The following is a 22,852-nucleotide window of genomic DNA, read 5'->3' as shown; positions in this document are numbered from 1 at the left end:
ACGTGCTGGATGAAATGGACAAAGATTTTATTTGCAAGATCAGGGCTCCCGTTGGCAATTTAGAAGGGAAAGTGGCAACATTAATCCATAATGAAACCACAAACATTGCCGAACGATTTATGGGCTGCGTAGCAAAATTTACTGGGGGGAAAAGAATTAACTTCTCCACTGGGGGCTCGTTCAAAAGAAGATGCTTGGGTGCAGGCTTAGCACATGCTGCCGGGCCATCTTGGCACCTCAGTCCTTGGAAAAAATTCAAAAGCCGAAGTCCAGGATTCATTTTTAAAAGAAAAATCCTTCAAAGAGAAAAAAGGAACTATAAAAGAAAGATGAATTTTGCAAACAACCCCCCCAAAAGGAAACGGCGGGTTGGAGGAGGTCTTGACACAGAGTACGGGCCGCTTGCTGTCAAAGCAGATATTGATGAAGAAGAAATAGTTAAAAAATGTGAAGAGTTTATTACGGAGCTAAATAAGGATGTGGAGAATGGAAATTCTGCACTGGAAAGAGCCACAGTAGGCCAACACAACAACCGGTTATGGAAAGAAAAAAGGATGAATCGTCTTACGGCCTCAAAGTTCGGGGCAGTTGCAAAACGCCTTCCTCACACCCCCTGTCACAATTTGATGAAAACGGTTCTTTTCCAAAGACCTTTGTTGAATAATGCCGTAAGTTTTGGAAGGGACAATGAAGACAACGTAATAACAATGTATGAAGAGAAAACTTCCATTAAAGTACAAAAATGTGGTTTATTTATAGATATTCAAAATCCTTTTCTTGGAGCTAGCCCCAATGGCCCTATTGAAAATGAAGGCCTTATAGAAGTGAAATGCTTGTACTCTGTAAAAGAAGGTACACTACATGATCAAGTTAAATCAAGAAAGCAAATGTGCTTATAACACTGTCTTTGTGGTACTTCTAATCATCGTGTTTGCGAACTTAGGTATTGTGATTGTCACTGGCCTCTTTATTGTGATGAGTTTTGTTCCAGGTTGTATAATGTCGTTGCCTTTGATTTGAAACTGACTTGATGAGTTCGGTTTGATTACATGCACTGCAGTAGTTCTATGAGGTTGAGCTGAACTGCAATTAACCTTGGCCAAATAAGGGTTAGAACCAATTTTTGAAAGCAGCACTTTAATGTAGCTGGTGATGTGGATGAATAGTTCACTGATTTGGTCTTCATCTTCAGCTAAAGTTTCAATGTTCAAATCATCTTCACTTGATGTACTTACAATTCCATAAAAATAAGAATCAAAGTCTTCTTTCTTCTTCTGGATTTCTTGCATAAGAGTCTTTAAGGTTTCTTGTTGCACAAATGTTAATGTTTCTTCTTGTTCAACAAGTTAATCTATGATGTTTTTTATTTTGTTCATACGAACTTTAATAAAAGATGCGAGTCGTGTATAAGTCTCAATCTTAAAATCACTATTTGGAGATGCCATTGTACAAAGATGATGAGATAAATGTAAAAAATTCACAAAGTTTAAATGAGTGGGCTAAGAGTTCCAATGTGGAAATAAGAGTTCAAATGGGTAAGAGTTCAGAGACACAGAAAACAATGGGTAAAATGAGGAAATATTGATGTATGAAGAGTTTTAGTGGAAGAAAGTAATTCCAAATCGCTTAAGTAATATCCGGCTCGAAGGACCATTAAATAATGTGGAGTGTTTGTGATTATTAATGAAATATTAAGAGAGAAAAAAATAGTAAACCATGTTTATAAGAAGAACAGAAAGGAAAGTTTATTTTTACAATATTATGAATTTCAGATTTACAATGATCAGCTGTTGTTTTTTAATATTAAATTGAAGGCTAGTAGGAAAAATTATCTAAAAGAACTGAACAGGCTCATTCGAGGAATGCGAATAAGGGACCCTCTACATATACAAGAAGCGCAGCAAAAACTGCAAAAAAAAAAAAAACGCCATGCAGACGCTCAGCTGGGACAGCAAAAATTATTATAACAAGTGTATTGTTTTGCAAAATGTATATAGTTTGTTTAGTGTGTACATATTGGTTAAGTATGTATAATTATTTTTTTTATTGGATTGAATTTTGTTATTGCATTGTACATTATTGTGTTTTGTATTCTATTGAGTTTGATGCCAGACGTCCATTAAATGATGTACACAACTTTGTTTGCCACAATTATATTTGCGATTTAATGTAAATTATATAACATGTAAAATAAATTGTAGTTTCTTGTATATCTCAAAACAAAAAAATGTAAAACGACAAATTATCGGAGTCTATGCATTTTTGTAAATTTCTTCAGTAAATTATTTTAATACTATCATAACGGTCTTCCTCCTTCTTTACCTGGGGTGATCATAACATTATTTATAGATTTAGGTTGATTATTTACAGATAAAAAACTACGACAAAACTCTCTTGCATCTTGTTGGAATTACATTATATGTAGGCCTAACTACTGTTAAAACATGGTAAATTAATAAATTTCTTCTTCTTCTTCTTGGATTGAAAACTAAGGTAAACAAATTTATGAATGGGTGTTAATTATATTACTATATTATTAAAAAACAAAGCTTCATAAGCGCACTAAGGTCGCAGATTTTTAATCTTGTACTCGCAATGGGAACAGTCCCAATGAGCGTAGGAACTATCTCAGCAGGCAAGGAAAGAGAGAGAAAGCGACTCGCTCCCTCTCTGTCTCATCCCGCACGCACCCAAGGAGCCATCGATTCACACACATGCAACGGCGGGCGGGCGATACTGGTGCTGCGGCCTGGCGGATTTCACTTGCCTACAACACGGCCCGCACCACCTTAAGTGATAATGCTGCAGCCACTAGGTCTAGCCTTAAGTAATGTGAAAAACAATCCCGGGCTCGTGCCTGCGTCCTAAGACAAAAAAAAATTTAAATTTTTTTTCTCTAGAATTTAAAAAAAATAAAAAAAACAAAAAAGTTTAATCCGAAATATTCGGTAATCGGAAATGGGCCCGGTCCCAACCATTTCGGACTAACGGGACTCTACTGTATATATATTGATGTATACATATTTTATTACTGAATAAGTATTCTGTATTGAAATCTAATGTAAATTTTAGAAAAAATAATTTCAGGTCTGCCTAAAAGATTGTTATATTTTACTAGCCACTTAAATTCAGTTTTGACAATGTATATTGCAATACTTGTATTACTTTATGGTAAATAAATACTGTATCTTGATTCTTGAATCTCTCAATCACAAAAAAATTAAAAACATAACTCAAGTGAGACCGAGCAGGAAGCAAAATTCTTAACTGACTGAATTGGAGTCTACTACCGCCAATTTGAGAAACCAACAAAATGAAAATACAGGTGAAAAATGTATTTTCAAACTTGACTGAAGGTGAATGTAAAGGTCGATTCACACATATCAGTCCAGTCACAGTTCTGTTACAGCCCAGTTACAGTTGCATCCGCAATTTCTCAGTCAAACTGTCAGTCATTTGGTTTCAGTCACTCTTCCGTCACTTTATTTACAGTCAAAAATGTATAATGAAAACACAAATTCTATCAAATTTTCATCGCCCGTCTTGTTGATTAATAAAAACATTACTTAAAATATAAACTCAATCATTTAAATAAAATAAGTACTATATTTTTACCTCAAATACGTCCATCAGGCGTCCGAACAATCCAAAAATATCGGTGAAAAGGAATCTGAATTTGACTGACCAATGCAGGCAGAGCGACTGACGGGACTGCAACGGATGAGTGTAGATAGCGCAATAGAAAATCCATTAAAGAATATTTTTGTTAACTGCGACGTGACTGAAGTGACTGGGGCTGCAACTTGACTGCAAGTGACTGTAAGTGATGTGTGTTAATCGACCTGAATGGATTTTTTAGTAACTTTATAATCTGGATCTTAAGAAAATCATCATGTACAAACAAAAAGTGGCATAAGTAACCCCTTCCCCAAACATATTCAGACTCTCAGTAGGGGTGATAATGGGTTCGAGGAAGAGGATGTTTAAAGTTTTAAAATAGGATTGTAGCCCAATAAGGTTATTTCTTACAACTTAAAACAACTTTAATTCAACTTTAAAACATAAAGTTTAAAATATTAATTTTTCCTTCTTCTCATAAAGACCGATCTCTGAGGTGGCAAAGGCAGTTTGAGGAACCAAGTTATTTTGTCTTTGGTTGTCAGACTTAAGGCACGAGCAATCTCCCTTATCCTGTAAACAAAAACATTGGTTTTAACAACTGAACACAAAAGATTAGGTTGACATTTCCAATAACTTTTGGGAAACCATAAAGTCTTCAATAAAAAATTTATAAGTACTCCAATAAATTGACGGTTGCAACGCAAAGTGGTCAAAGTCAATTAATGAATTACTCATGTAGAGATTCACCTTATGGCAAAGAGAGCTCCCGCAAGGAGTCAGAATGAAATCTTGAATAGGAGCATAGGTTGGTTTGTTAGGTTGAGTTCAAATTTGTGGCATTGTATTCTGCTATTAACTATGCTCCTATTTAAAAAAAAGTAGTCAGAATGAAATCTTAAATAGGAGCATAGGCTGGTTTGTTAGGTTGATTTCAAATTTGTGGCATTGTATTCTGCTATTAACTATGCACTCCTTGTCCATATGATATAACAGAAAATTGATAGTTCCTTAAAAAAAGTAGATTTTTAGGTGTGGTGTTGATGTACCAAATCTTATTGATTTATCTGTTGTCGTATAGAAAACATTAATCCCGTACAGGACTCAATACAGGGTGATTGATATAAGTGTGCCAGCCGTTTTATTCGAAAACTATAAGAGATATCAAAAAAAGTTAAATGGTATGTGCCTTGGATTTTTTATTAAAAAAATTGTAGTCAAGTCGAAAAAATTATTTTAGCCGCCATTTTTCCAATATGGCCGCCAACTTTGATTTTTCTTATGGAACACCCTGTATTTTATGATGTATTCCGGTATAAAATGTAATTTTAAGACGATTTTATTCTTGTGATTTTTTTCATAAACCTAACCGTTTCAAAGATAATAATGGTTAAAGTTGTGAAATTTCAGCATGAGAAAAATGTTCATTGTAAGCGTGCCAGCTGTTTTATTCGAAAACTATAGGGCCGGGTTTCCCCAACTCATTTAAACTTAGTTTTAAGTTAAACGGCGATTTAAATGTAGTTTAACTTTGATTTGTGTTTCCCCAAATTTAAACTAGGTATTAATCTAAGTTCAAACTAAACCACCTCTCCACTTGGTTTAACTACTGGGGATAAAATAAACTGAGTTTTTTTTTTGTTTTTTTATCTTATTTGCTTGAAAGCAGGCTTATATTATATGCAGCCTCGTTGTGCACTTATTTATTTGACGATTCTGTGGTTTTCATTTAGAGTTTGGTGAGTTTTTGTTAGTATTGACTTGGAATTGTAGAGGATATTATTTTAGTTTGGTGGTCAATTTGATTTTGTTTTGTTTTTTTGTCAGAAAATAGATGGGATTTAGTAGGATTCTAAATAAACTGAGTTCAAAGTAGTAAATTACAACAGTAACATAACCTCAAATCAAAACAAAAAGTAGGTGTTCAAACAATAATAATTGAAGCAACTACAAATTCATTTGGACGAAAATAGGCTTGGTTTCGGACTAGCTTAAACTTATAAGTTAAGTTTTATTTATATTTTAATTTATTGTTTCTATTAAGTTCATTTTTTGTACATTTGATTTTATTTCAAGTTAGGCTACTATTAATTGCAGTATTTGCCCCTTAATTCAAACGGAAGAGTTAATAGACATTTTCGAAGAAGTAGAAAATTAAGATTATGACACTTTAGTACCTAGAACAAGAGGGTCTACTAAATAAGGGACAAAATTGACCATTTCAATAAATGGAATGAATCTGAGTGTGACAATAACTTTGATAACATAACCTAAAACAGTGGTGTTATTCTAGCTGTATTCGCACTTTGCTGTCTGCTTTACTGAGTTGTAGGTAGCGTAGCTTTGTGGAGGTTGTAGGAAACACTAGCCCAAAGCCCACCGAAGGTTCCTTACAAATACACATTCAGGATTGCCAACCACTCCAAATTGCCGTTTATCTTAAACGAAGCCAGTACAATGTTGGAGAAACCGAACACACATTTTAAACGTAGTTTAAAAATAAACTAGTTTATTATAAACGTAGTTTACACCATTTTGGGGAAACCGGGCCTAAGAGATATAAAAAAAGTTAAATGGTAAGTACCTTTAATTTTTTATAAAAAAAATTGTAGTCAAGTCGAAAAAAATATTTTAGCCGCCATTTTTCCAATATGGCCGCCAACTTTGATTTTTCTTATGAAACACCCTGTATTTTATGATGTATTCCGGTAGAAAATGTAATTTTAAGACGATTTTACTCTTGTGTTTCTCTCCATAAACCTAACCGTTTTAGAGATGATAATAGTTTCAATACGTGCAAAAAATAAAAAGACGGTTTCAGCAAAGAAATGTAATTATAGCATAAGTCAACCTTTACATAAACTTTAAACAGATTTTTTACAGATTTATTTACAGATATTTACAATTTAAGTGTCTTCTGTTTAGCCTTAATGCTATTAGATCCTACATCAGGTGTTCAAAATGAAACCCATTTTGTCCCAGACAAATGCGAGCTCTGTTAAAAACACTCTTTGTTGCGTTTCGTATCATATTTCGTGGGATTGTTCTTATGGTGACATCAACTTTCTCCATACAAATTGAAAGTTGAATTGTAACAAGTCCGCCACTTCACCAGTGTTATGAGGAGGGGGCCCCGTCTTGCTGAAAATACAGCATTTGTCTCCGTGCAAGAGAAAAATCCTCTAAGCAATCTGCTAGGGCCTCTGACAGGAACTCAATGTACCGAGCGCCATTTAAAGTCCCGTCATAAAATCGAATCGCTAGAAGTAGGGCACACCAACAGTTAATTGAAAATCTTTGTTGAGGACAAGTTTCCACTAAATTTAATGGATTTTCTTAGGTCCAGTAGTGATTATTTTTCCGGTTGAACATGCCCCTATTGGAGAAGTTGGCTTCGTCTGTCCAAATAATATTAGCATAGAAAGAGTTTAAACCCTCAGCCTTACTTAACAGCCATTCGCAAAACACAAATCTGCGACCCTCATCACCAACTTGCAAGGTTTGAACTGGAGTGTACTTGTAATCGTGGTACTTATGTTTTTTCAAAACCTTTTGCACTCGATAATATAGAATTGCCAACATCAAAGATATTTGTCTTATACTGATTTTTGGATTTGATTCAACATTTGCTAAGATTAAGGTTTCTTCTTCTTCTGTAAAATCAGTAGTCAAACACAACTTACTTTAATATGGCAAAATAGCACAAATAAACTAACGTGTATAATCATGTTGACATTCCCATGACACATAGATTTGAATTAGACAGTGTACATTGTTGAACAGCTGATTTCAGTAATTCCTAAAGATTAGGTGATTTTTATTAGTCATTATTGTTTAGTGTAACAATTATTACTAATAGGTACTATAGTAAAACAGTCAGGTTTTTGGAAAAAAGCACAAGAATAGAAACGTCTTAAAAATAAATTATCTACCGGAATACATCATAAAATACAGGGTGTTTCATAAGAAAAATCAAAGTTGGCGGCCATATTGGAAAAATTCTGAGATATGGCAGTTTTAGTGATACGTGACCGCTTTCAGCATGCGCTGCAACTAATATCCGGCGGTCACGTATCACTAAAACTGCCATATCTCAGTTAATACTCGTCCGATCTTAAAGATTAAGGTGTCGATCGATTTGTAATAAAATTGCCTTAAAAAAGTTATTCTTGTAAAATTTTTGTAAAATCAACGGTTTTCGAGTAATTTAAGAAACAAAATTTTAAACAGCCGCCATTTTGTTTTATGAATTTGAAAAATCGTCATAATTTTTTTGTAGCTTTGTCTAGTTGTCATAAATGTTTGTGCAAAGTTTCAACTTCGTATGTTTAACCAATTTTCAGAAAAAAATTAATAAGTGAAAAAAACAAAATGGCGGCTATCTGAGTAAATAAGGACTTCCGGACAATTTAAATATGATATTTAGATATGTTTCTTACCCAGGAACAATGCCCTAAAATATTGGTAGAGAGTTCCGGGACACCCTGTATATAAAGTAGCCCTAGTCACAAGAATATCCATTATACAGGGTTCCATAAAAAAACGTTTCAGGACTTTGGGAAATGAATCCCCATTTTAAAAGGAAGAAAAAAGTTTACCTTTACCTTTACCGGTTCTTCATCGTTGCCCAGCCATAGCTGGATAGATTGCGTCAAATGAAAAAATTAAAACTCTAAAACTTTGTCTATATACACTATATACACTATATACAAGGCGGTGGATCATGATGTCCAAACTGAGTCAGGGGTTTCAAAAAATTCCCTGATGGAGTAGAGGGGCCTAGTCTTCAACTCCCTAGACATGTGCGCAACAAACGCTTTCACTGGCAGGCCTCTGATCTCAGCACTGAGACTATTGTACAGCTTTATGGCCATAGTGGGGAAACTGTTTGCTGTCTTACTGAGCCGATGGGATGGAAGGTCAAGTTGGCTACGGTTATGTGAAGGTATGTCCGAAAATGCATTTTACCAAGATAACCGCCACCAAAAAATATTTTTATCTGTAAAGTTGTTAAACCGATGATTGTGAAACTTGGAAAGCATGTTAAGGTAACACAATACCTATTATAGAAAAAATAATAAAGTTGTTCCGATTAGAAATTTCAAAATGGCAACCATTTTAGCGAATTTCCCCTATAGGGAATAAGCTATTACCGTAGTACTCATGGTAAGACCTGGACCCGGGACCGATTTACTTTTTCGTTTTGAGCTCCCTAGAGACCAAAAACACCATCCGTTCAAAATCATATATATATATTTTATTTATATATGTGTCCGTTAGCGCGATAACTCGAGCAAAAATCATCCGATTTTGGTGAAATTTGGTACAAACTTGTAAACCTACGTTTATTCGAACGAGTTCGCGAACCAGCATGATCAGACTATGGGAACAGGGGTCTATGGGGGGTTTTATGGGGTAAAAATTGGTTTTTCCCATTTTTGACCTTAAAAACTAAAAATTTAGCAATTTATTTCCATATTTTGTAGAGCTTAAAAAACCAAATAATTTAGTATATTGAAGCGTTATCATGCGCCTAATGGTTACGGAGAAAATTCAAAAAACTGTAAATTTAAAATTCCTATGTTATTCTTATGGAGAATAAATAAACTGTTGTCGTTTGCTTGTTTATGGACATATTTTGATCAAATTTGGAAAATGCAGTAATTTCATACTAAACTATTAACATTTTACAAAAAAACCTTTTACCCTCCCTGTTGCAGCAAATCTAAGTACTCGTTAAACTAACGCTATTTAAATAGGGAATAAATGTGATATTTTTAAGGAGAAATTTTTTTTTAAGTGTAAATCCAATCAGGCAAATGGATCCGCAGGTTTGCTGCGGCGGGGGTATTTATTTTTATTATTTCTAGGACTGACCTGGCCTGTTTAATGCAGAATTGCTCGGTGCCCTATCAATTTTGGCCATTTTGCAGTGGTTTTTTTTAACAGTTTGCAGTGCCCAAAGTGCTGTTGATAACCTAGTCATATTCATACTTGTTTTGTTCAGAAAAGAAAGGAGATTTTGAATAAAATAAAATATTAGGAATCCCTATAGGTTGTTTTTTTGCAAAACGTGAAAAAGATTTTCAAATTTTTGGAATAATTTTCAAAAGCAGAGGCCTAGCATTTTTACACGAAATTTTTTACAGGCAATCTAAGATATATGAAATGTACGCAATTCTCTATGTGGAAATGTGATTGATTTGTTTCTAATGATTTTTTACCAGAATTACAGTTGGAAAATACCGAAATTGGGGAAACCCACAAAATTTGCGCTGAACATTTGAAACATAAAAATATAATCAGAAGTATACAATTTATATACAAAAGTTGTTATATTACTAAAGGTAACAACACATTTATTCAGAATAATGTCATATTGTACAAAATTATAACTTTTTTATAACTTTATATGACTTGATGTACTTTATTATAATATGATAAATATGACATGTGTTTATAGGAAATATATTTCTGAACACGAAAATGTACATACATATATATATATAAAGAAATATAAACAAATAAAGGTTCTAGAAGCATTATTCTGGCGTGAGACACACATTCATACCATTGTAGCCTAGGCTTATTTAGGCCTAGACTAATAGGCATAACTCCTAAACAACCACTACTTCAATAACACAAATTTGGACATAAATAATTTATAAATAAAAAACTTTTTTAAAACAAAATGTTTTTAAACGCACTAAAAAGTAGAAAATAATTTATAAATATGTTGAGAGTATAAATACTTGTAAGATTTAAAACGAAAAACGTGGGGTGTATGCAATAGATCATTTACAATTACCTTCACCTATTGAACTAATGTATTATTATCAATTAATTGCATGCACCCCACGTTTTTCGTTTTAAATCTTACAAGTATTTATACTCTCAACATATTTATAAATTATTTTCTACTTTTTAGTGCGTTTAAAAACGTTTTGTTTTAAAAAAGTTTTTTTATTTATAAATTATTTTCAACTTTTTAGTCTTTAATGTGTAAATATGTTAAATATATTTTATATGGCCTGTTAATATGTATAACCTTTGACTATTAATACAACAAACCAAAACCTTATTATCTCTAATCAGATGTTTTATCTTTACTTTAAAATGCTCGTTTTATATTTTTAGAATATATCTGGAGCAGAACCTGTACCTCTTAACCTCTGCTCTTCGAACTGTCAAATTTAAGTATTTACAGCTGACTTAAATTAATTGATATGTTTACATTCTTTCAAAATGTAAACATGGAAAATGTGGAAGCCCATGGGGCGTATCCCGTGGGAAATATTAAAATTAAATGATATAATATTGCATTGTCATCCATTTGTGAGCTATGTTTCAAGTTTCAAGTCTCTAGCTCATCGGGAAGTATCCAAATTTGCAAGAAAGCGAGTTAATAAAAACAAGCCCATGGGGCGTAGCCCAAGGGAAATATGAAAATTAAATTATATTATATTGCATTGTCATCCATTTGTGAGCTATGTTTCAAGTTTCAAGTCTCTGGCTCATCAGGAACTTAGTATAAAATCGATTGCAAAATCTGTACCGGACAAGAAAGCGAGCTAATAAAAACGTTTTAAAAATAATACTTACCCAGCGTAATATGGATAAATACTACTACTAAAACTCATACACCACCTGACAATACACTTCTTTTACACTAAAACACTAACCTTTGATGAAAATTAGTACAGATAATAATGTAGCCGCACTGTAACCTTATTTAGATTCCGGTGAGCAGAATGCAAACAACTTGTTTTTGCAGTTACAACTAATGTGTCACCTGAATCTCAATACTGAAAGGCACCAAAACATAGAGATAGAACATTTTCTTAGATTCAAATAGGTATGACTCTCATCACTCAAAATCATGGGCAAAATATCCAAATGACAAAACAATATTTTTCAGACTTCCTGACGTCGTATGACAAAGTTCTCTATACGAAAATAAAGAACAACTCAAGTTCTTTCCAATGGTACCAACCACTTCCTGTTTAGGCCAAAATTACGCACAGGCCCTGCCTATGTAGACTTTTTCCTTTGTTATAGAAGGTATTTTTTTTGCACTTTTTCCGCTTTATTTCTACAGAATATAATTTTTGTCTTGGACCATAGCTGTCAGATCGACACATATGCTCTTTTAGATGACGGTTCAACCATATCTCTGCTAGATTCGACTACTGCCGATAAATTAGGCGTCAGTGGTAGCATTGAACCCCTTACCACTTGTTGGTCAAGTGCAACTAAACATTTTGACCCAACGTCCAGACGAGTTGAGCTTAAAATAAAAGGGCTCTATGAAGATGAAGTTTTCACATTGACTAATGTAAGAACTCAATTTCCCTTAGAACTTCCCTTAGATGGTTTACCCCAACAGTCGATTGATTCAGTAAAGCTTCGTGAGACATGGTCTCATTTAAATTCAATCGACCAACCTCTACCAACATCTCATGCCAAACCTACCATCTTGATTTTTTCAAGATAATTGCAACCTAATATTGACAAGGAAAGTTGTGGAAGGGCCTCCTAACTCGCCAGTTTTATCCTGGAGTTACTTAGGCTGGTCGTTGCATGGAAAATGTCCAGAATACAGTGGAGGACGTATCGATGACAACTTTGCTCTGACATGATTTAAATATGATAAATTGTACAAAACAGCAGAGGAATCATTTGAGATTGACAAATATGGTGCAGAAAACATATCCCAAGAGGAAAGGACTCGAAACAAAGATATGAAAATCAAAACAGCACATTTAAACAGGGATCCAATAAAAGAAAAAGCGTTAGAGAAGGAATGCCAACCCCTGGAGGCTAAGAATATGATTCAAGACTCTGAGAAACATTCTGACATTCTCACCAGTGTCCAGAGAGTCCGAGTGGTTGGAGAGAAAACGGAAGAGCCTGATAAAGAAAATGAGATGAGATAGGTCTAGTTGACGATGAGCCGATAGAAAATTCCAAAATACTTGAAGTCTTGAAGGAAGCCATGCTGGAATCTAGTGTCAAAATCAAGAACAAGATCTTTGCGATAACTGACAAAAGGAAGAAAGTGAAAACAAAAGAAAAACAAATTAAAGCCAAACCTCTATGGAATGTGAAGAAAACGGAGAACGACTCAGAGTTGATAATTTGTAACGGATGTGACATACAGTTTGACAATACCCCATTCTACAGACACAAGAAGAAATATGTGAACTGGAAAGAGCACAAGAATAACAATGACCAGCAAACAAACAAGTGTGCTCAGTGTGGCTGTGTGTTCCCATGCCTGATGGCCTTGTTTGAACACAACTGTAGTTGCTTAGAGGAACCTACGATGCCACAATTGTGTCTTGAGAAGCCGGTGGCGGAGCCGCTAGGAGACAGCGTGAAGGACATACCTATCTTGTCACCTGTGGAAATCTCCAGAGACAAGACTTTGAGGAGAATTAACGATGGCAAGCAAACAAACAAGTGTGCTCAGTGTGTTTGCGTGTTCCCATGCCTGATGGCCTTGTTTAAACACGACTGTAGTCGCTCAGAGGAACCTACGACGCCACAATGGTGTCTTGAAGAGCCGATGGCGGAGGTGCTAGGAGACAGCGTGGAGGACAATCCCATCTTGTCACCTGTGGAAACCTCCAGAGACGACACTGTCAGGAGAATGTCACTAGTGGACGATTCAATTAACCTGGTCAGTGACGAGAGCTTTGACATCTCACAGTACCACAACAAGTCCAGCAGTGATAACCAGAGGAATAAGAAGTATTCTGAAATATTCAAAGAAATCAAACAACAAAGAAGAAAACGTATGCTCAAAGTGAAATTCACTAAAGAACTGGTGAGTGCCAAAGTTAGCCTTCGCAAGCCTCGGCCAAAATTTACTATTGCTCCAAAGAAAAAACTAATGAAAAGGAAAAAGAAAATAATTTTCGAATGGTTAGTTCTTGGGGGGGAGAGAATGTAATAATCTATGCCTGCATTCTTTCTTATGTTAAAACTACCTTTTTTGAACTAACATATGTTTTATTTTATTATTATGAATTTTGTAAACAGTATCCAATATAAATACACATCTTTTGTCAAGTCCTATTAATTTTTGTCTTGTCTGTCTTTAATATTTTTAACAATTATCATTGACATTGATATTTCAGTTAGATGAAAATCAATCAAATGACTGTTGTTTTTTTTATATTTCAACTTGTTTTCTTAGTGAAAAATTCACACAACTTGCTTCAGACATGTAGGCCTAATTAAATATATCAAGTTGTCATGCCTAGCCTAATACTAGCAATTTGAACACACATTGTTGGACTAGCAATACATATTGTTTAATATACTTTTCCTATCTTTCTTCATCCTGTAATTAAACTACAAGTAATTTGCTGTACATTAGTTTCCTACCCATTTGTTCATACAAGATGGCAAGCAGTATTATAATCAAAATTATGCACAACTTACTTTTTGACACTGAACCTAGGTAAGTATCTTGATAGCTCTTCTGTATTGCAGGAAAACTCACATGTGATTATTATGAGTACCAAAATGTGAATCACTACTTTGTCATCCATAGTTACATTTCGTAGCCTGGAAAACAAAACATGAAAATGTATAAAACAACGACATTAATTTTCATCAATTGGAACTGTAAGATGATGCTGAAGTATGCATTGCTTATGGTTTAACCCTTGATTTGTGAGTAAAACTTAAAAATACATTACTCACTACATTCACGTTGTAATTATTATAGAGGAGAATGGATTCAGTTTTCAGGGAGCTGAGAATCTTGACCCTAACTTCCCTTTATATATTGGTGACTGTTTGTAATGCTTTAGGGCAATGCTATCCATATGCAAGGGACAATTTTAGCGCTGTACAATACTATACTACACAGCTGCGTTTGTGAAACTCCCTTCTTGTGTAGGTATCGGATTCTTTTAAGATTGTTTAAAGATTTAAAGATTGTTAGAAAGCAATAACGACATTATTATTATTATTACCACTCTGTGTTTAGAAAGCCCTCTGTTTTCACTGTTTATTATCGTGTTGGCCATGGTTGGATAGCTGCTTTTAAATTAATTCTAATCATTCCAACCATGTTAGTTAAGGCTATTTGATGGACTTTTCAACAATTAATTATTGCACGTTAAAACCTGTGTCATTAAAGTAATTTTGAAAAATTATCATTACATTGTTAATACTAAATAATAACTTATTTTCCTCTGTCAAGTTCTTAATAATTTATTATGAAAATAGTCAAGTTTCCTGGTTTGGAGATATTGGTGTAGGCCTACATATGGCATTGATTGAAGAACGGCCATCGGGTGTACAATAACAGTGCAAGTTTAATTATGTGAGTATTATTCATTATTGTTTTCCTCACACAAACTGATAGATATTGCACACAGTATTGAACCATCACAATCACAATGTTGACATATTTATTAAGACTAACAACGACAGGAGGACATCATCTTGACTCTAATTTGACAGGTCCAACAAAACACAGCAACAAGAGGCCATCCTGAAGGCTCCCTTTTCATTAAATGTAACCAGAGAGTAGTGACTCCAGTTATAATCCGTTCATCTTTATGGTGATTATTATCCTATTTTCTAATATGAGCAATGTCTGTTTGTTTGTCTGTCTGTCTGTAATATATATCTCGAATTCCAGCGGAAAGATTTTAACTAAATTTTGGAATTAGGGACTTATAGCCCTAAAAACATGATTGGCGACTGCCACTACCTCAGGAAAATTTGTATTTCACTACATAGCTCATTTTAAAATTTAAAAATTTAACACTGACATTGTGGGTTGCTAAGTAAGTATTTTCGTTGAACAAAATAATAAGGAAAAGACAAGCAAAGGACTTGTAACATGTGTTCATAACAAACCATCCAAAGTATAATAGCAAATTACAAAATACAGTGCAAAGAGAAAAAAAATCAGTTGTAACTATTGAGCAAAGATTACATTGAAGATTACTCTATATGGGGAAAATAGTTCTAATCAAATACTGATTATTTTACTTAGCTGTATCGCTGTATCCCACCAAAACTTAATCCCTTAAGTACTGAGGCAATTTATTGTTAGCATACTTTAATTTAGCAGTGAAATAAATATTAAAAATTTTTATATTTTATTTGAAGTAAATTAGAATTCAAACAAATATTTTCTATCAGCTGTTTTCAATTTACCAAATGTCAACATGACGTTTATCCAAATATAGGCTATAATTGTATAAACGAGTAATTTTAGCATTGATTATTGATTATTTAAGTAATGCAATTATTAAACATCATATATTGTTATAAAATATAAAGGAAGTGCTGATGAATGTTTTATATTGGTGACGTTTGAGTGCAATGGTGTCAACTCAATGTTTTACTCTTATGGTGAAGAGTAGATTGTAAAATTGGTATGCACTTTTTACTTTCTCCCCCTATACCATAGTATATGGAGAAAGTATTGTTTTCGTCAAAATGTTCGAGTTTGAGTTTTGAGTGGATATATTCGTTTTGGGTCCCCCTGGACCCAAAAAAGTGGTTGTGTGTGTGTGTGTCTGTATTCATCAAATAGTGGCATCCTTCACAGGCACACGGCCGTACTGTGGCACCTTCAAAAATTGTGGCACCTTTACAGGGTGCCACAGCTAATTCGATCATTTTTTGGGTTTTCCAGCATTATTACGTCGTTTAAACATCACATGCCACAATTGAGTATTTTTGAACTCGTTGATGTGAGTTTAAGTAGTGCAGGTACATGCCGAATTGTGGAACACGAAACCATACCGGTAGCTAGCGCGCCTCGCGCCGTCCGCTGGAACTATAACTTCCCTAATGCTATGTTGCCAATTCTCGCGCCAGCCTACACTCTAAATAGTGGCACCATGCTGCAATTCAGTATATATCAACAGTGTGTGGCAGGATGCTACCTAATGAGTTGTAGCGCTTGAGCAGTGTGTAGAACAGTGCAACAAGCAACTAATAAACTAATAATACTGTACTGCCACGTACTATAAAACAATTTAAGTACCATAAATAATATACTTTTGCTCCGAGTGGTGAACAATGTTTTACATTACAAATATTTTGAGTAGTAAATAATTATTTAAATTGATTTTATGACACCATTAAAAAAAATATTTTTGTTTACAAACATAAATTGGTAACGTAGTTATTTTGTATCAATTGAATTTTTACATTGAAACAATAACAATGTTTTAGGTTAGAAGACTGAAGACGGAATAAGGTACGTAACCTATTATATTATATTAGGTTAGAACACTATATAAGTTGTCCTATGCTGCAATTTTTTATCTTAAAAACAATTTCGTGCTGATACATCTATTTTATTAACATTCTAGTCATGTCGACAAAATATTTTACAATTACATTTCTGAATCACTCAGTAAAGGTAGATTTCGATGCATCATTGCTGAAAGATATGTTTTGCCTCTCACTCTCAGAGTATTCCAAAGACATCTAATGTTTCAATCCATGTTCAAATGTTATATAAGGTAAACATATAACCGAATCAATTAAAGTACTTAAATTAAAATATATATTATTATCAACAAGCATAAACTAGTTCAGATTATATATCATCTCACAATCATATTTGCAAAACCTACTGTACTGTGGTTTTTTAACCAGTCCCCACTAACAAAAGCATAAAATGAAAGGTCCTAAAGACTTTAACTTTTGAGTCATAACAAGAGTAGTTTAAAAGTTGTAACCGTGATACTGTAAATAATTTGATATTGTTTGATATTACACAATCGTTTTACAATTTTGTCAATCTATCTGTTACTGTAAATACAAATGTATTTTTATTATTCAATGTTTTGTTTTGTATTCTCAACTTTATTAATAATAAACCTATTTCAACATACAATATCAATTTAAGGAAATTCCTAGTATGGTTGGAAATATATTGGCATCCGTGAGGTTTGTGTAATGTTTTTTAAAAACACAATATGTTATATTTAACTTCACTTATTATTTATTTAATATGTTTCTACTTCTTGAAATTCTCAGTTAACTGGGAGGCGGAGCAAACAGTTTGTTCTAAAATGAACTTGGAAATTCTAAACAATCTTTTTTCTGTTGGTTTACTTAAAGTCTATAATGTTCTACTATGAATGCAAATCTATAATATAGTATAAATTTCCAGTCCCACCCTCAAAAACTATGATATTTAATAGTTGAATTTTTATAACGTATCAACACATTATTTTTAATTGGTCACCAAACTGATTTTTGAATTTTTGAATTAGTAGTTGCAAGAGTACGCAAAACTGCAGAGAGTCCTTGAAAATGCTTGTGCAATGATATAGTTTTAAATTATAAAAGAAACCCTTCACAAAATTGTATTAACAGGACCAGAGGACCATATGCACATGGTATTTCATTTGTAGGAGGCAAAAAATTCAAATCATATTAATTTATGATTGCCAATAGATTTTGGATTTCCTTAAAAACAATTATATAGAACTGTCTGCAAATGTCGATAAAACTAATTTTATAAGAAATGGTAGATTCTCCTGTTGCTCTGTAGGCGACTATTTTGGTCACACAAGGAAGTCCAAACTTATCTTAGTCTGAACAACGTCATCTTGATTTTACATTGTACAAGATACATAATCGACACATAGGCTTACTAAAAAAAGTAGTAAATACAGTAACTTGTGATGGACCGCGCAGGCATCTTGCCTCTAAGACTGACGTTTTCCAAACGAATATAGAAGTTAGATCTACATTCTTCATTTTAGGCTTGAAATAAGTTTGTTTGTGGGTAAGAGCGAATGAGTAAGCATGAACAATAATTAATCCCCTTTACCCTTCTCCGCAACACACCACCATACCACGGCATCTTACTAGCAGAGCTCAAGGTCATTGATGTAATTGTAATGAACTAAATTTAGACTTCCACCTCCCCAATGTCACCAATAGGCCCTAAAGGTTGGTATGTAACATTTCATCACGGTTGAACAATGACCTTTAAAATACGCTTTCAATTTTTTTTCTAGCGTTTACCGTATCTTACAAAAAGTTAGTTTACATAATTAATAACAAAAACTTTTTGGGTGAAAGAAAAATTCTCAAAAGCTACAAATTAATTTATAATATATGTATCTATATCGTATTAAAGGTTTGGCGTTTGGTTTACAATGTATTTTCAAAGTCACAGATGGTTTCTGAAACTCTTTACACAACTCTCCTTTATAAAATTTTTAAAAAATATGATCCAAGAAATTGAGCTCTTTAGCCAAAAATCCACTGGTTTTTAACTTACCTGACAAAAAAATTAAAACAGTAGCAGCCGACGAACTTTTTTATTTCATATTTTGAAACTCATTTAAAAGTACCGACTTTATTTCAAGATTTAAAATAGAAAATATAAACTTTTAAGCTTTTAATTAGAACCAATAGTGTCCTAGACTAATTGAAATCTTTCATACAAAGTTTCAACGATTTACATTTAGTCTAAATAGGCTAAATGTCAAGTTATTTTGAAGCTGGACATTTAGTTTTGGTACCGTTTTCATTGGCATCTACCACTTCTAACCTGCACTAAGATGGCGGACCTGGCTTCAACTGCTTGTATGTTAGTTAGATAGGCGAGCTCCATCTATTGGTCTTGTGTGATCGTTGATTTAAACTAACGGAATTCTGATGAAAATTTGAACATGAATTATTAGCAGTTTTGCAGGGATGATAAACAATAGTTTTTTTTTTTTTTTTTTTTTTTTTTATTTGAATTGCTTGTCAGTTGGCAACAAATCTTAGAGATGTGTATACATTTTTTAGGACAAAATTGAATTGGCAGATATCATGGTAAAGAAGCGTACTAGAAAAAGTTACTGTCGCCTCATCCAATTTTTACAGCAGTCAGCTGTTGACATGCTAGGCGAGCAACCGCGACAGTGAGGACGGGGAACAGCTGATTTCATGTTCCTAGTTGGAAAATTGTCTGCTAGCTACTAACGTACACATGCATAAGCCATCAGCGGTAGCACCAGTAGCCTCATTGACTATATTATAAACACTTGTGTTAAGGTTTAAATACTGTAGTCAATGCTATTACTGAATTCGATACTATACATATTGTTACTAATATATGAAATGGAGAAAAACGTTACCTTAAAAATACAAAATTTCCCAATTTATATCCAGACCTTTTTAAATAGCTTAAAAAACAAAAATTTAGTATATCAAAGTGTTTTTGTACGGTTATTGGTAACAGGACAAATTCAAAAATTGTAAATTTAAAATTCCCATGTTATTCTTATAAAGAATATTGTAAAATGTTGTAGTTTGCTTGTTTATGGATATATTTTGATCAAACTTGGCAAATTTATTTAAACAATTACAAAACTATTTGGATCATGAACGGTACTCTAGTTTTCTCAAAGTAGGACACGTGAATTAGAATTTTGGCGTTACAGACACAATGACACAAACAATCAAACAAACGTACAGATATTGACATAAGACTCGTTTCGGCTTTCTTATTATATAACACGTAGAAATAACCAAACACTTCATGAATCTACGCAATGTACAGACAAAACAGTAAAGACTTTATAATCTTATAATTAACTATAGTGTCTCTGCCCGTGCTTCGCAACGGGATGTGAATCTTTGGGTCTCTAAATCCACTGTAAAAAATAGTAAAACTATTTCGTACCTAGGGCCGAAAGCGAGGTTTTGCCGACTCGAGATCGGGTTTTAAGTTCGAGACCAATTCGAGAATGTGAAACGATCGAGAGCTGCAAACCCATTTTGGCTCGTGGTACGAGCGCTATTTTTTACCCAAGTATGTTTTGCAATAAAACGTCCCTCTTATTTATGAGAAATATTTTGAGGAATCAGCAAAATCAAAAATAACACCAAATAGTTGTCTAGGCAGCTGTGACAAAAAAACAAGTCTATTGCAATGCCATGGATACAGCTTGTGCATTTAATATACATTAATCTTTTAAGTAAATAAGCGAACAAGTGATTTTGCGGCCCTAGGGATGTAAACGCCTGCTCGGCCCCTATATGACGATGACAGCTGGCATGGTCAGAAAAACATAACTTTCAGCCACCAATTAATGTATGTAAAACAGCTAAAACATCATAGTGTGGTGAAAAATTCGTTACACATACTTTTACATTACCATGAATTAATTATATGCATACAGAAAAAACGGAGTCACTCTTATTGCGTATTTTAAGGTAAATCTCTTGTATATTCCCATGAAACTGATAATTTACCCAGCACATTAAGGCCTTTAATCCAAGTATCTAAGTTCGTAAACCATACAATGTGACGATAAAATATCAACGACATAGCATGTAGTTTTATGTAATCCTCACGACATTTCATTTGGTCCATTGACTTTAAATTGTCAAAATGATTGGAGCTTGGAAAAAACTGCATGTAAAAAAATCGTTACACTAATAAAAGACGACGTGAGGATCGTGGGCAATGAGCTACAGCGGCTAGGGCATAGCCACATGAATACAGAACGGAATGAAGGAACTAGAACGGAGAACTGGCAACAGCGCACGCGAGAAGTAGGGGGGGGGGGGCGAACACACCGCTCAAGCGCTACAACGCATTAGTGGCATCCTGTCCACACACTGTTGATATATACCGATTTGTGGCAAGGTGCCACAATTAAAAACTGGAATGTTAGATGTTAAAATGGAGTGTTCATTAAAAATATCGATGCACACATGTTTCTACCACCTTCCTTCATCTACTGGTGGCCGCAGTTTGAAAGATGCCACAATTAGGTGTTTGCGAGTATGCGGTAAAACCCCGTATGTGTGTGTGTGTCTGGATGTGTACAGAGCTAGGGACTACACCTGTGGTCCAATTTTAATGAAATTTGGTATGTAGGTTCTAATCCATGGTTTTTTAATCCATGGTCCAGGCGTTTTTTTCATTTTTTTGAAATTTTGATTTTTAATGGGGATTTTCCCATAAAAACTGGAAAAACCGGATTTTCTAAAAAAATGGCCTGAACGATTTTGATAAAAATTTAGTATGTTATAGCCATTTTAATTCTGAACAAAATGGTACAAATCCCATTTCTGTAAAAATTACGGTTCAAAAGTTATTGTAAATTATGTTATTTTCCCATAAAAACCCCATAAAATAACGGAAAAATCAGATTTTCCCAAAAATGGCCCGAACGATTTTGATAAAAATTTTGTATGTTATAGTCCTTTAAATTCTGAACAAAATTGTACAAATCCCATTTCCGTATATTTACTCTCACCGCTTACACATGATAAAGGTTGTTGACAAACTTATGGGAGAAAGTATTTGTCAGAATGCTGATACCGTTTATTTATAGTTTACATTATATGATAATATATGAAAAGCTGTATTCAGTTGAATTAATAATGTTATAGCCAATTGCAATCTTGACAGCAAACAATTAACGCTTGAATCGGTCTTATCTGTCTCAGCTATACAGGAATACATTATACGAGAGTATTTTAGAAAGTATGCTCATGCTGACGTTTTACTTTTATTTAAAGAAAGGTTAGTCTAGTAGCCTACCAAGAAATAAATTCCACTCATTACATACATAAATCACCGTATTTTTCATGATTCTTTCTAAATAATTTGCATTGGAATTTGTCACAAAAGCGTTTAGCTTATTGATGATTTTCATGAAATAAACCCTCTGGTTTCAGCAAACACTACTTTTAAAGTACACTAATGATGGCTCGGATGTTTCTCAATTAAAACTGTATGCATTTTATTTAGTTTATTTTGACCTGAGGAACCAGCCAAACCTCCAACAAAAACTTCATTTTTCACATAATTATTAATTCACATAACTAATCAACTAGTACAGTTTTTTACGCAATAACTATCTTTCTATCTATTTTTCTAGTAACTATCTATTTATTAAACACAATATTCTAAAACAAACTCTGAAAACTGTGAATTTCATTCCATCCATAAAAACCAAACCATGTCTAAGACTCCATGTGGTGCGTGTGACCTTGGAGTTAAGTACTCAGCAATAGTTTGCACAGGTCCTTGCAGAAGTGGTTCCATTCTAAATGTACTGGAATGTCAACCAGTGATTTCAGAAAATTATTAAAGCAGTTTACAAATCATTGAGCTGCAAAGAATGTAAGCTTCAAAGGGACTCAACCCCTTTTCTGCCTACATGCACAACACAGCAGAAAATAACAAAATATTTAGTTTATTTAGTTCCCTTAATTGATC

General features: G+C 33.7%; 1 protein-coding gene across 3 annotated transcripts in view; it reads right to left on the bottom strand.

Annotated features, from left to right (window-relative positions):
• Positions 1–4,024: 4,024 nt before the first annotated feature.
• The window catches only part of LOC129005598 (DNA-directed RNA polymerase I subunit RPA49-like), a 107,498-nt gene continuing 88,670 nt past the window's right edge, over positions 4,025–22,852 (bottom strand). For all 3 annotated transcript variants that reach the window (XM_054434569.1, XM_054434718.1, XM_054434642.1), the window contains 2 exons: positions 14,068–14,193; positions 4,025–4,191 (listed from right to left, as the gene is read on the bottom strand). In XM_054434569.1, the coding sequence (XP_054290544.1) occupies positions 4,077–4,191; positions 14,068–14,193 (241 nt within the window). In that variant the 3' untranslated portion in view covers positions 4,025–4,076. The remainder of the gene's footprint in view (positions 4,192–14,067; positions 14,194–22,852) is intronic.

Source organism: Macrosteles quadrilineatus, unplaced genomic scaffold, assembly GCF_028750875.1.
Source record: "Macrosteles quadrilineatus isolate MER2022 unplaced genomic scaffold, UCM_ALF_1.0 Scaffold_1__1_contigs__length_201487025, whole genome shotgun sequence".
Taxonomy (NCBI): domain Eukaryota; kingdom Metazoa; phylum Arthropoda; class Insecta; order Hemiptera; family Cicadellidae; genus Macrosteles; species Macrosteles quadrilineatus.
Note: the sequence above shows the minus strand (reverse complement) of the source record. Positions and strands in the feature narration are given on the sequence as shown.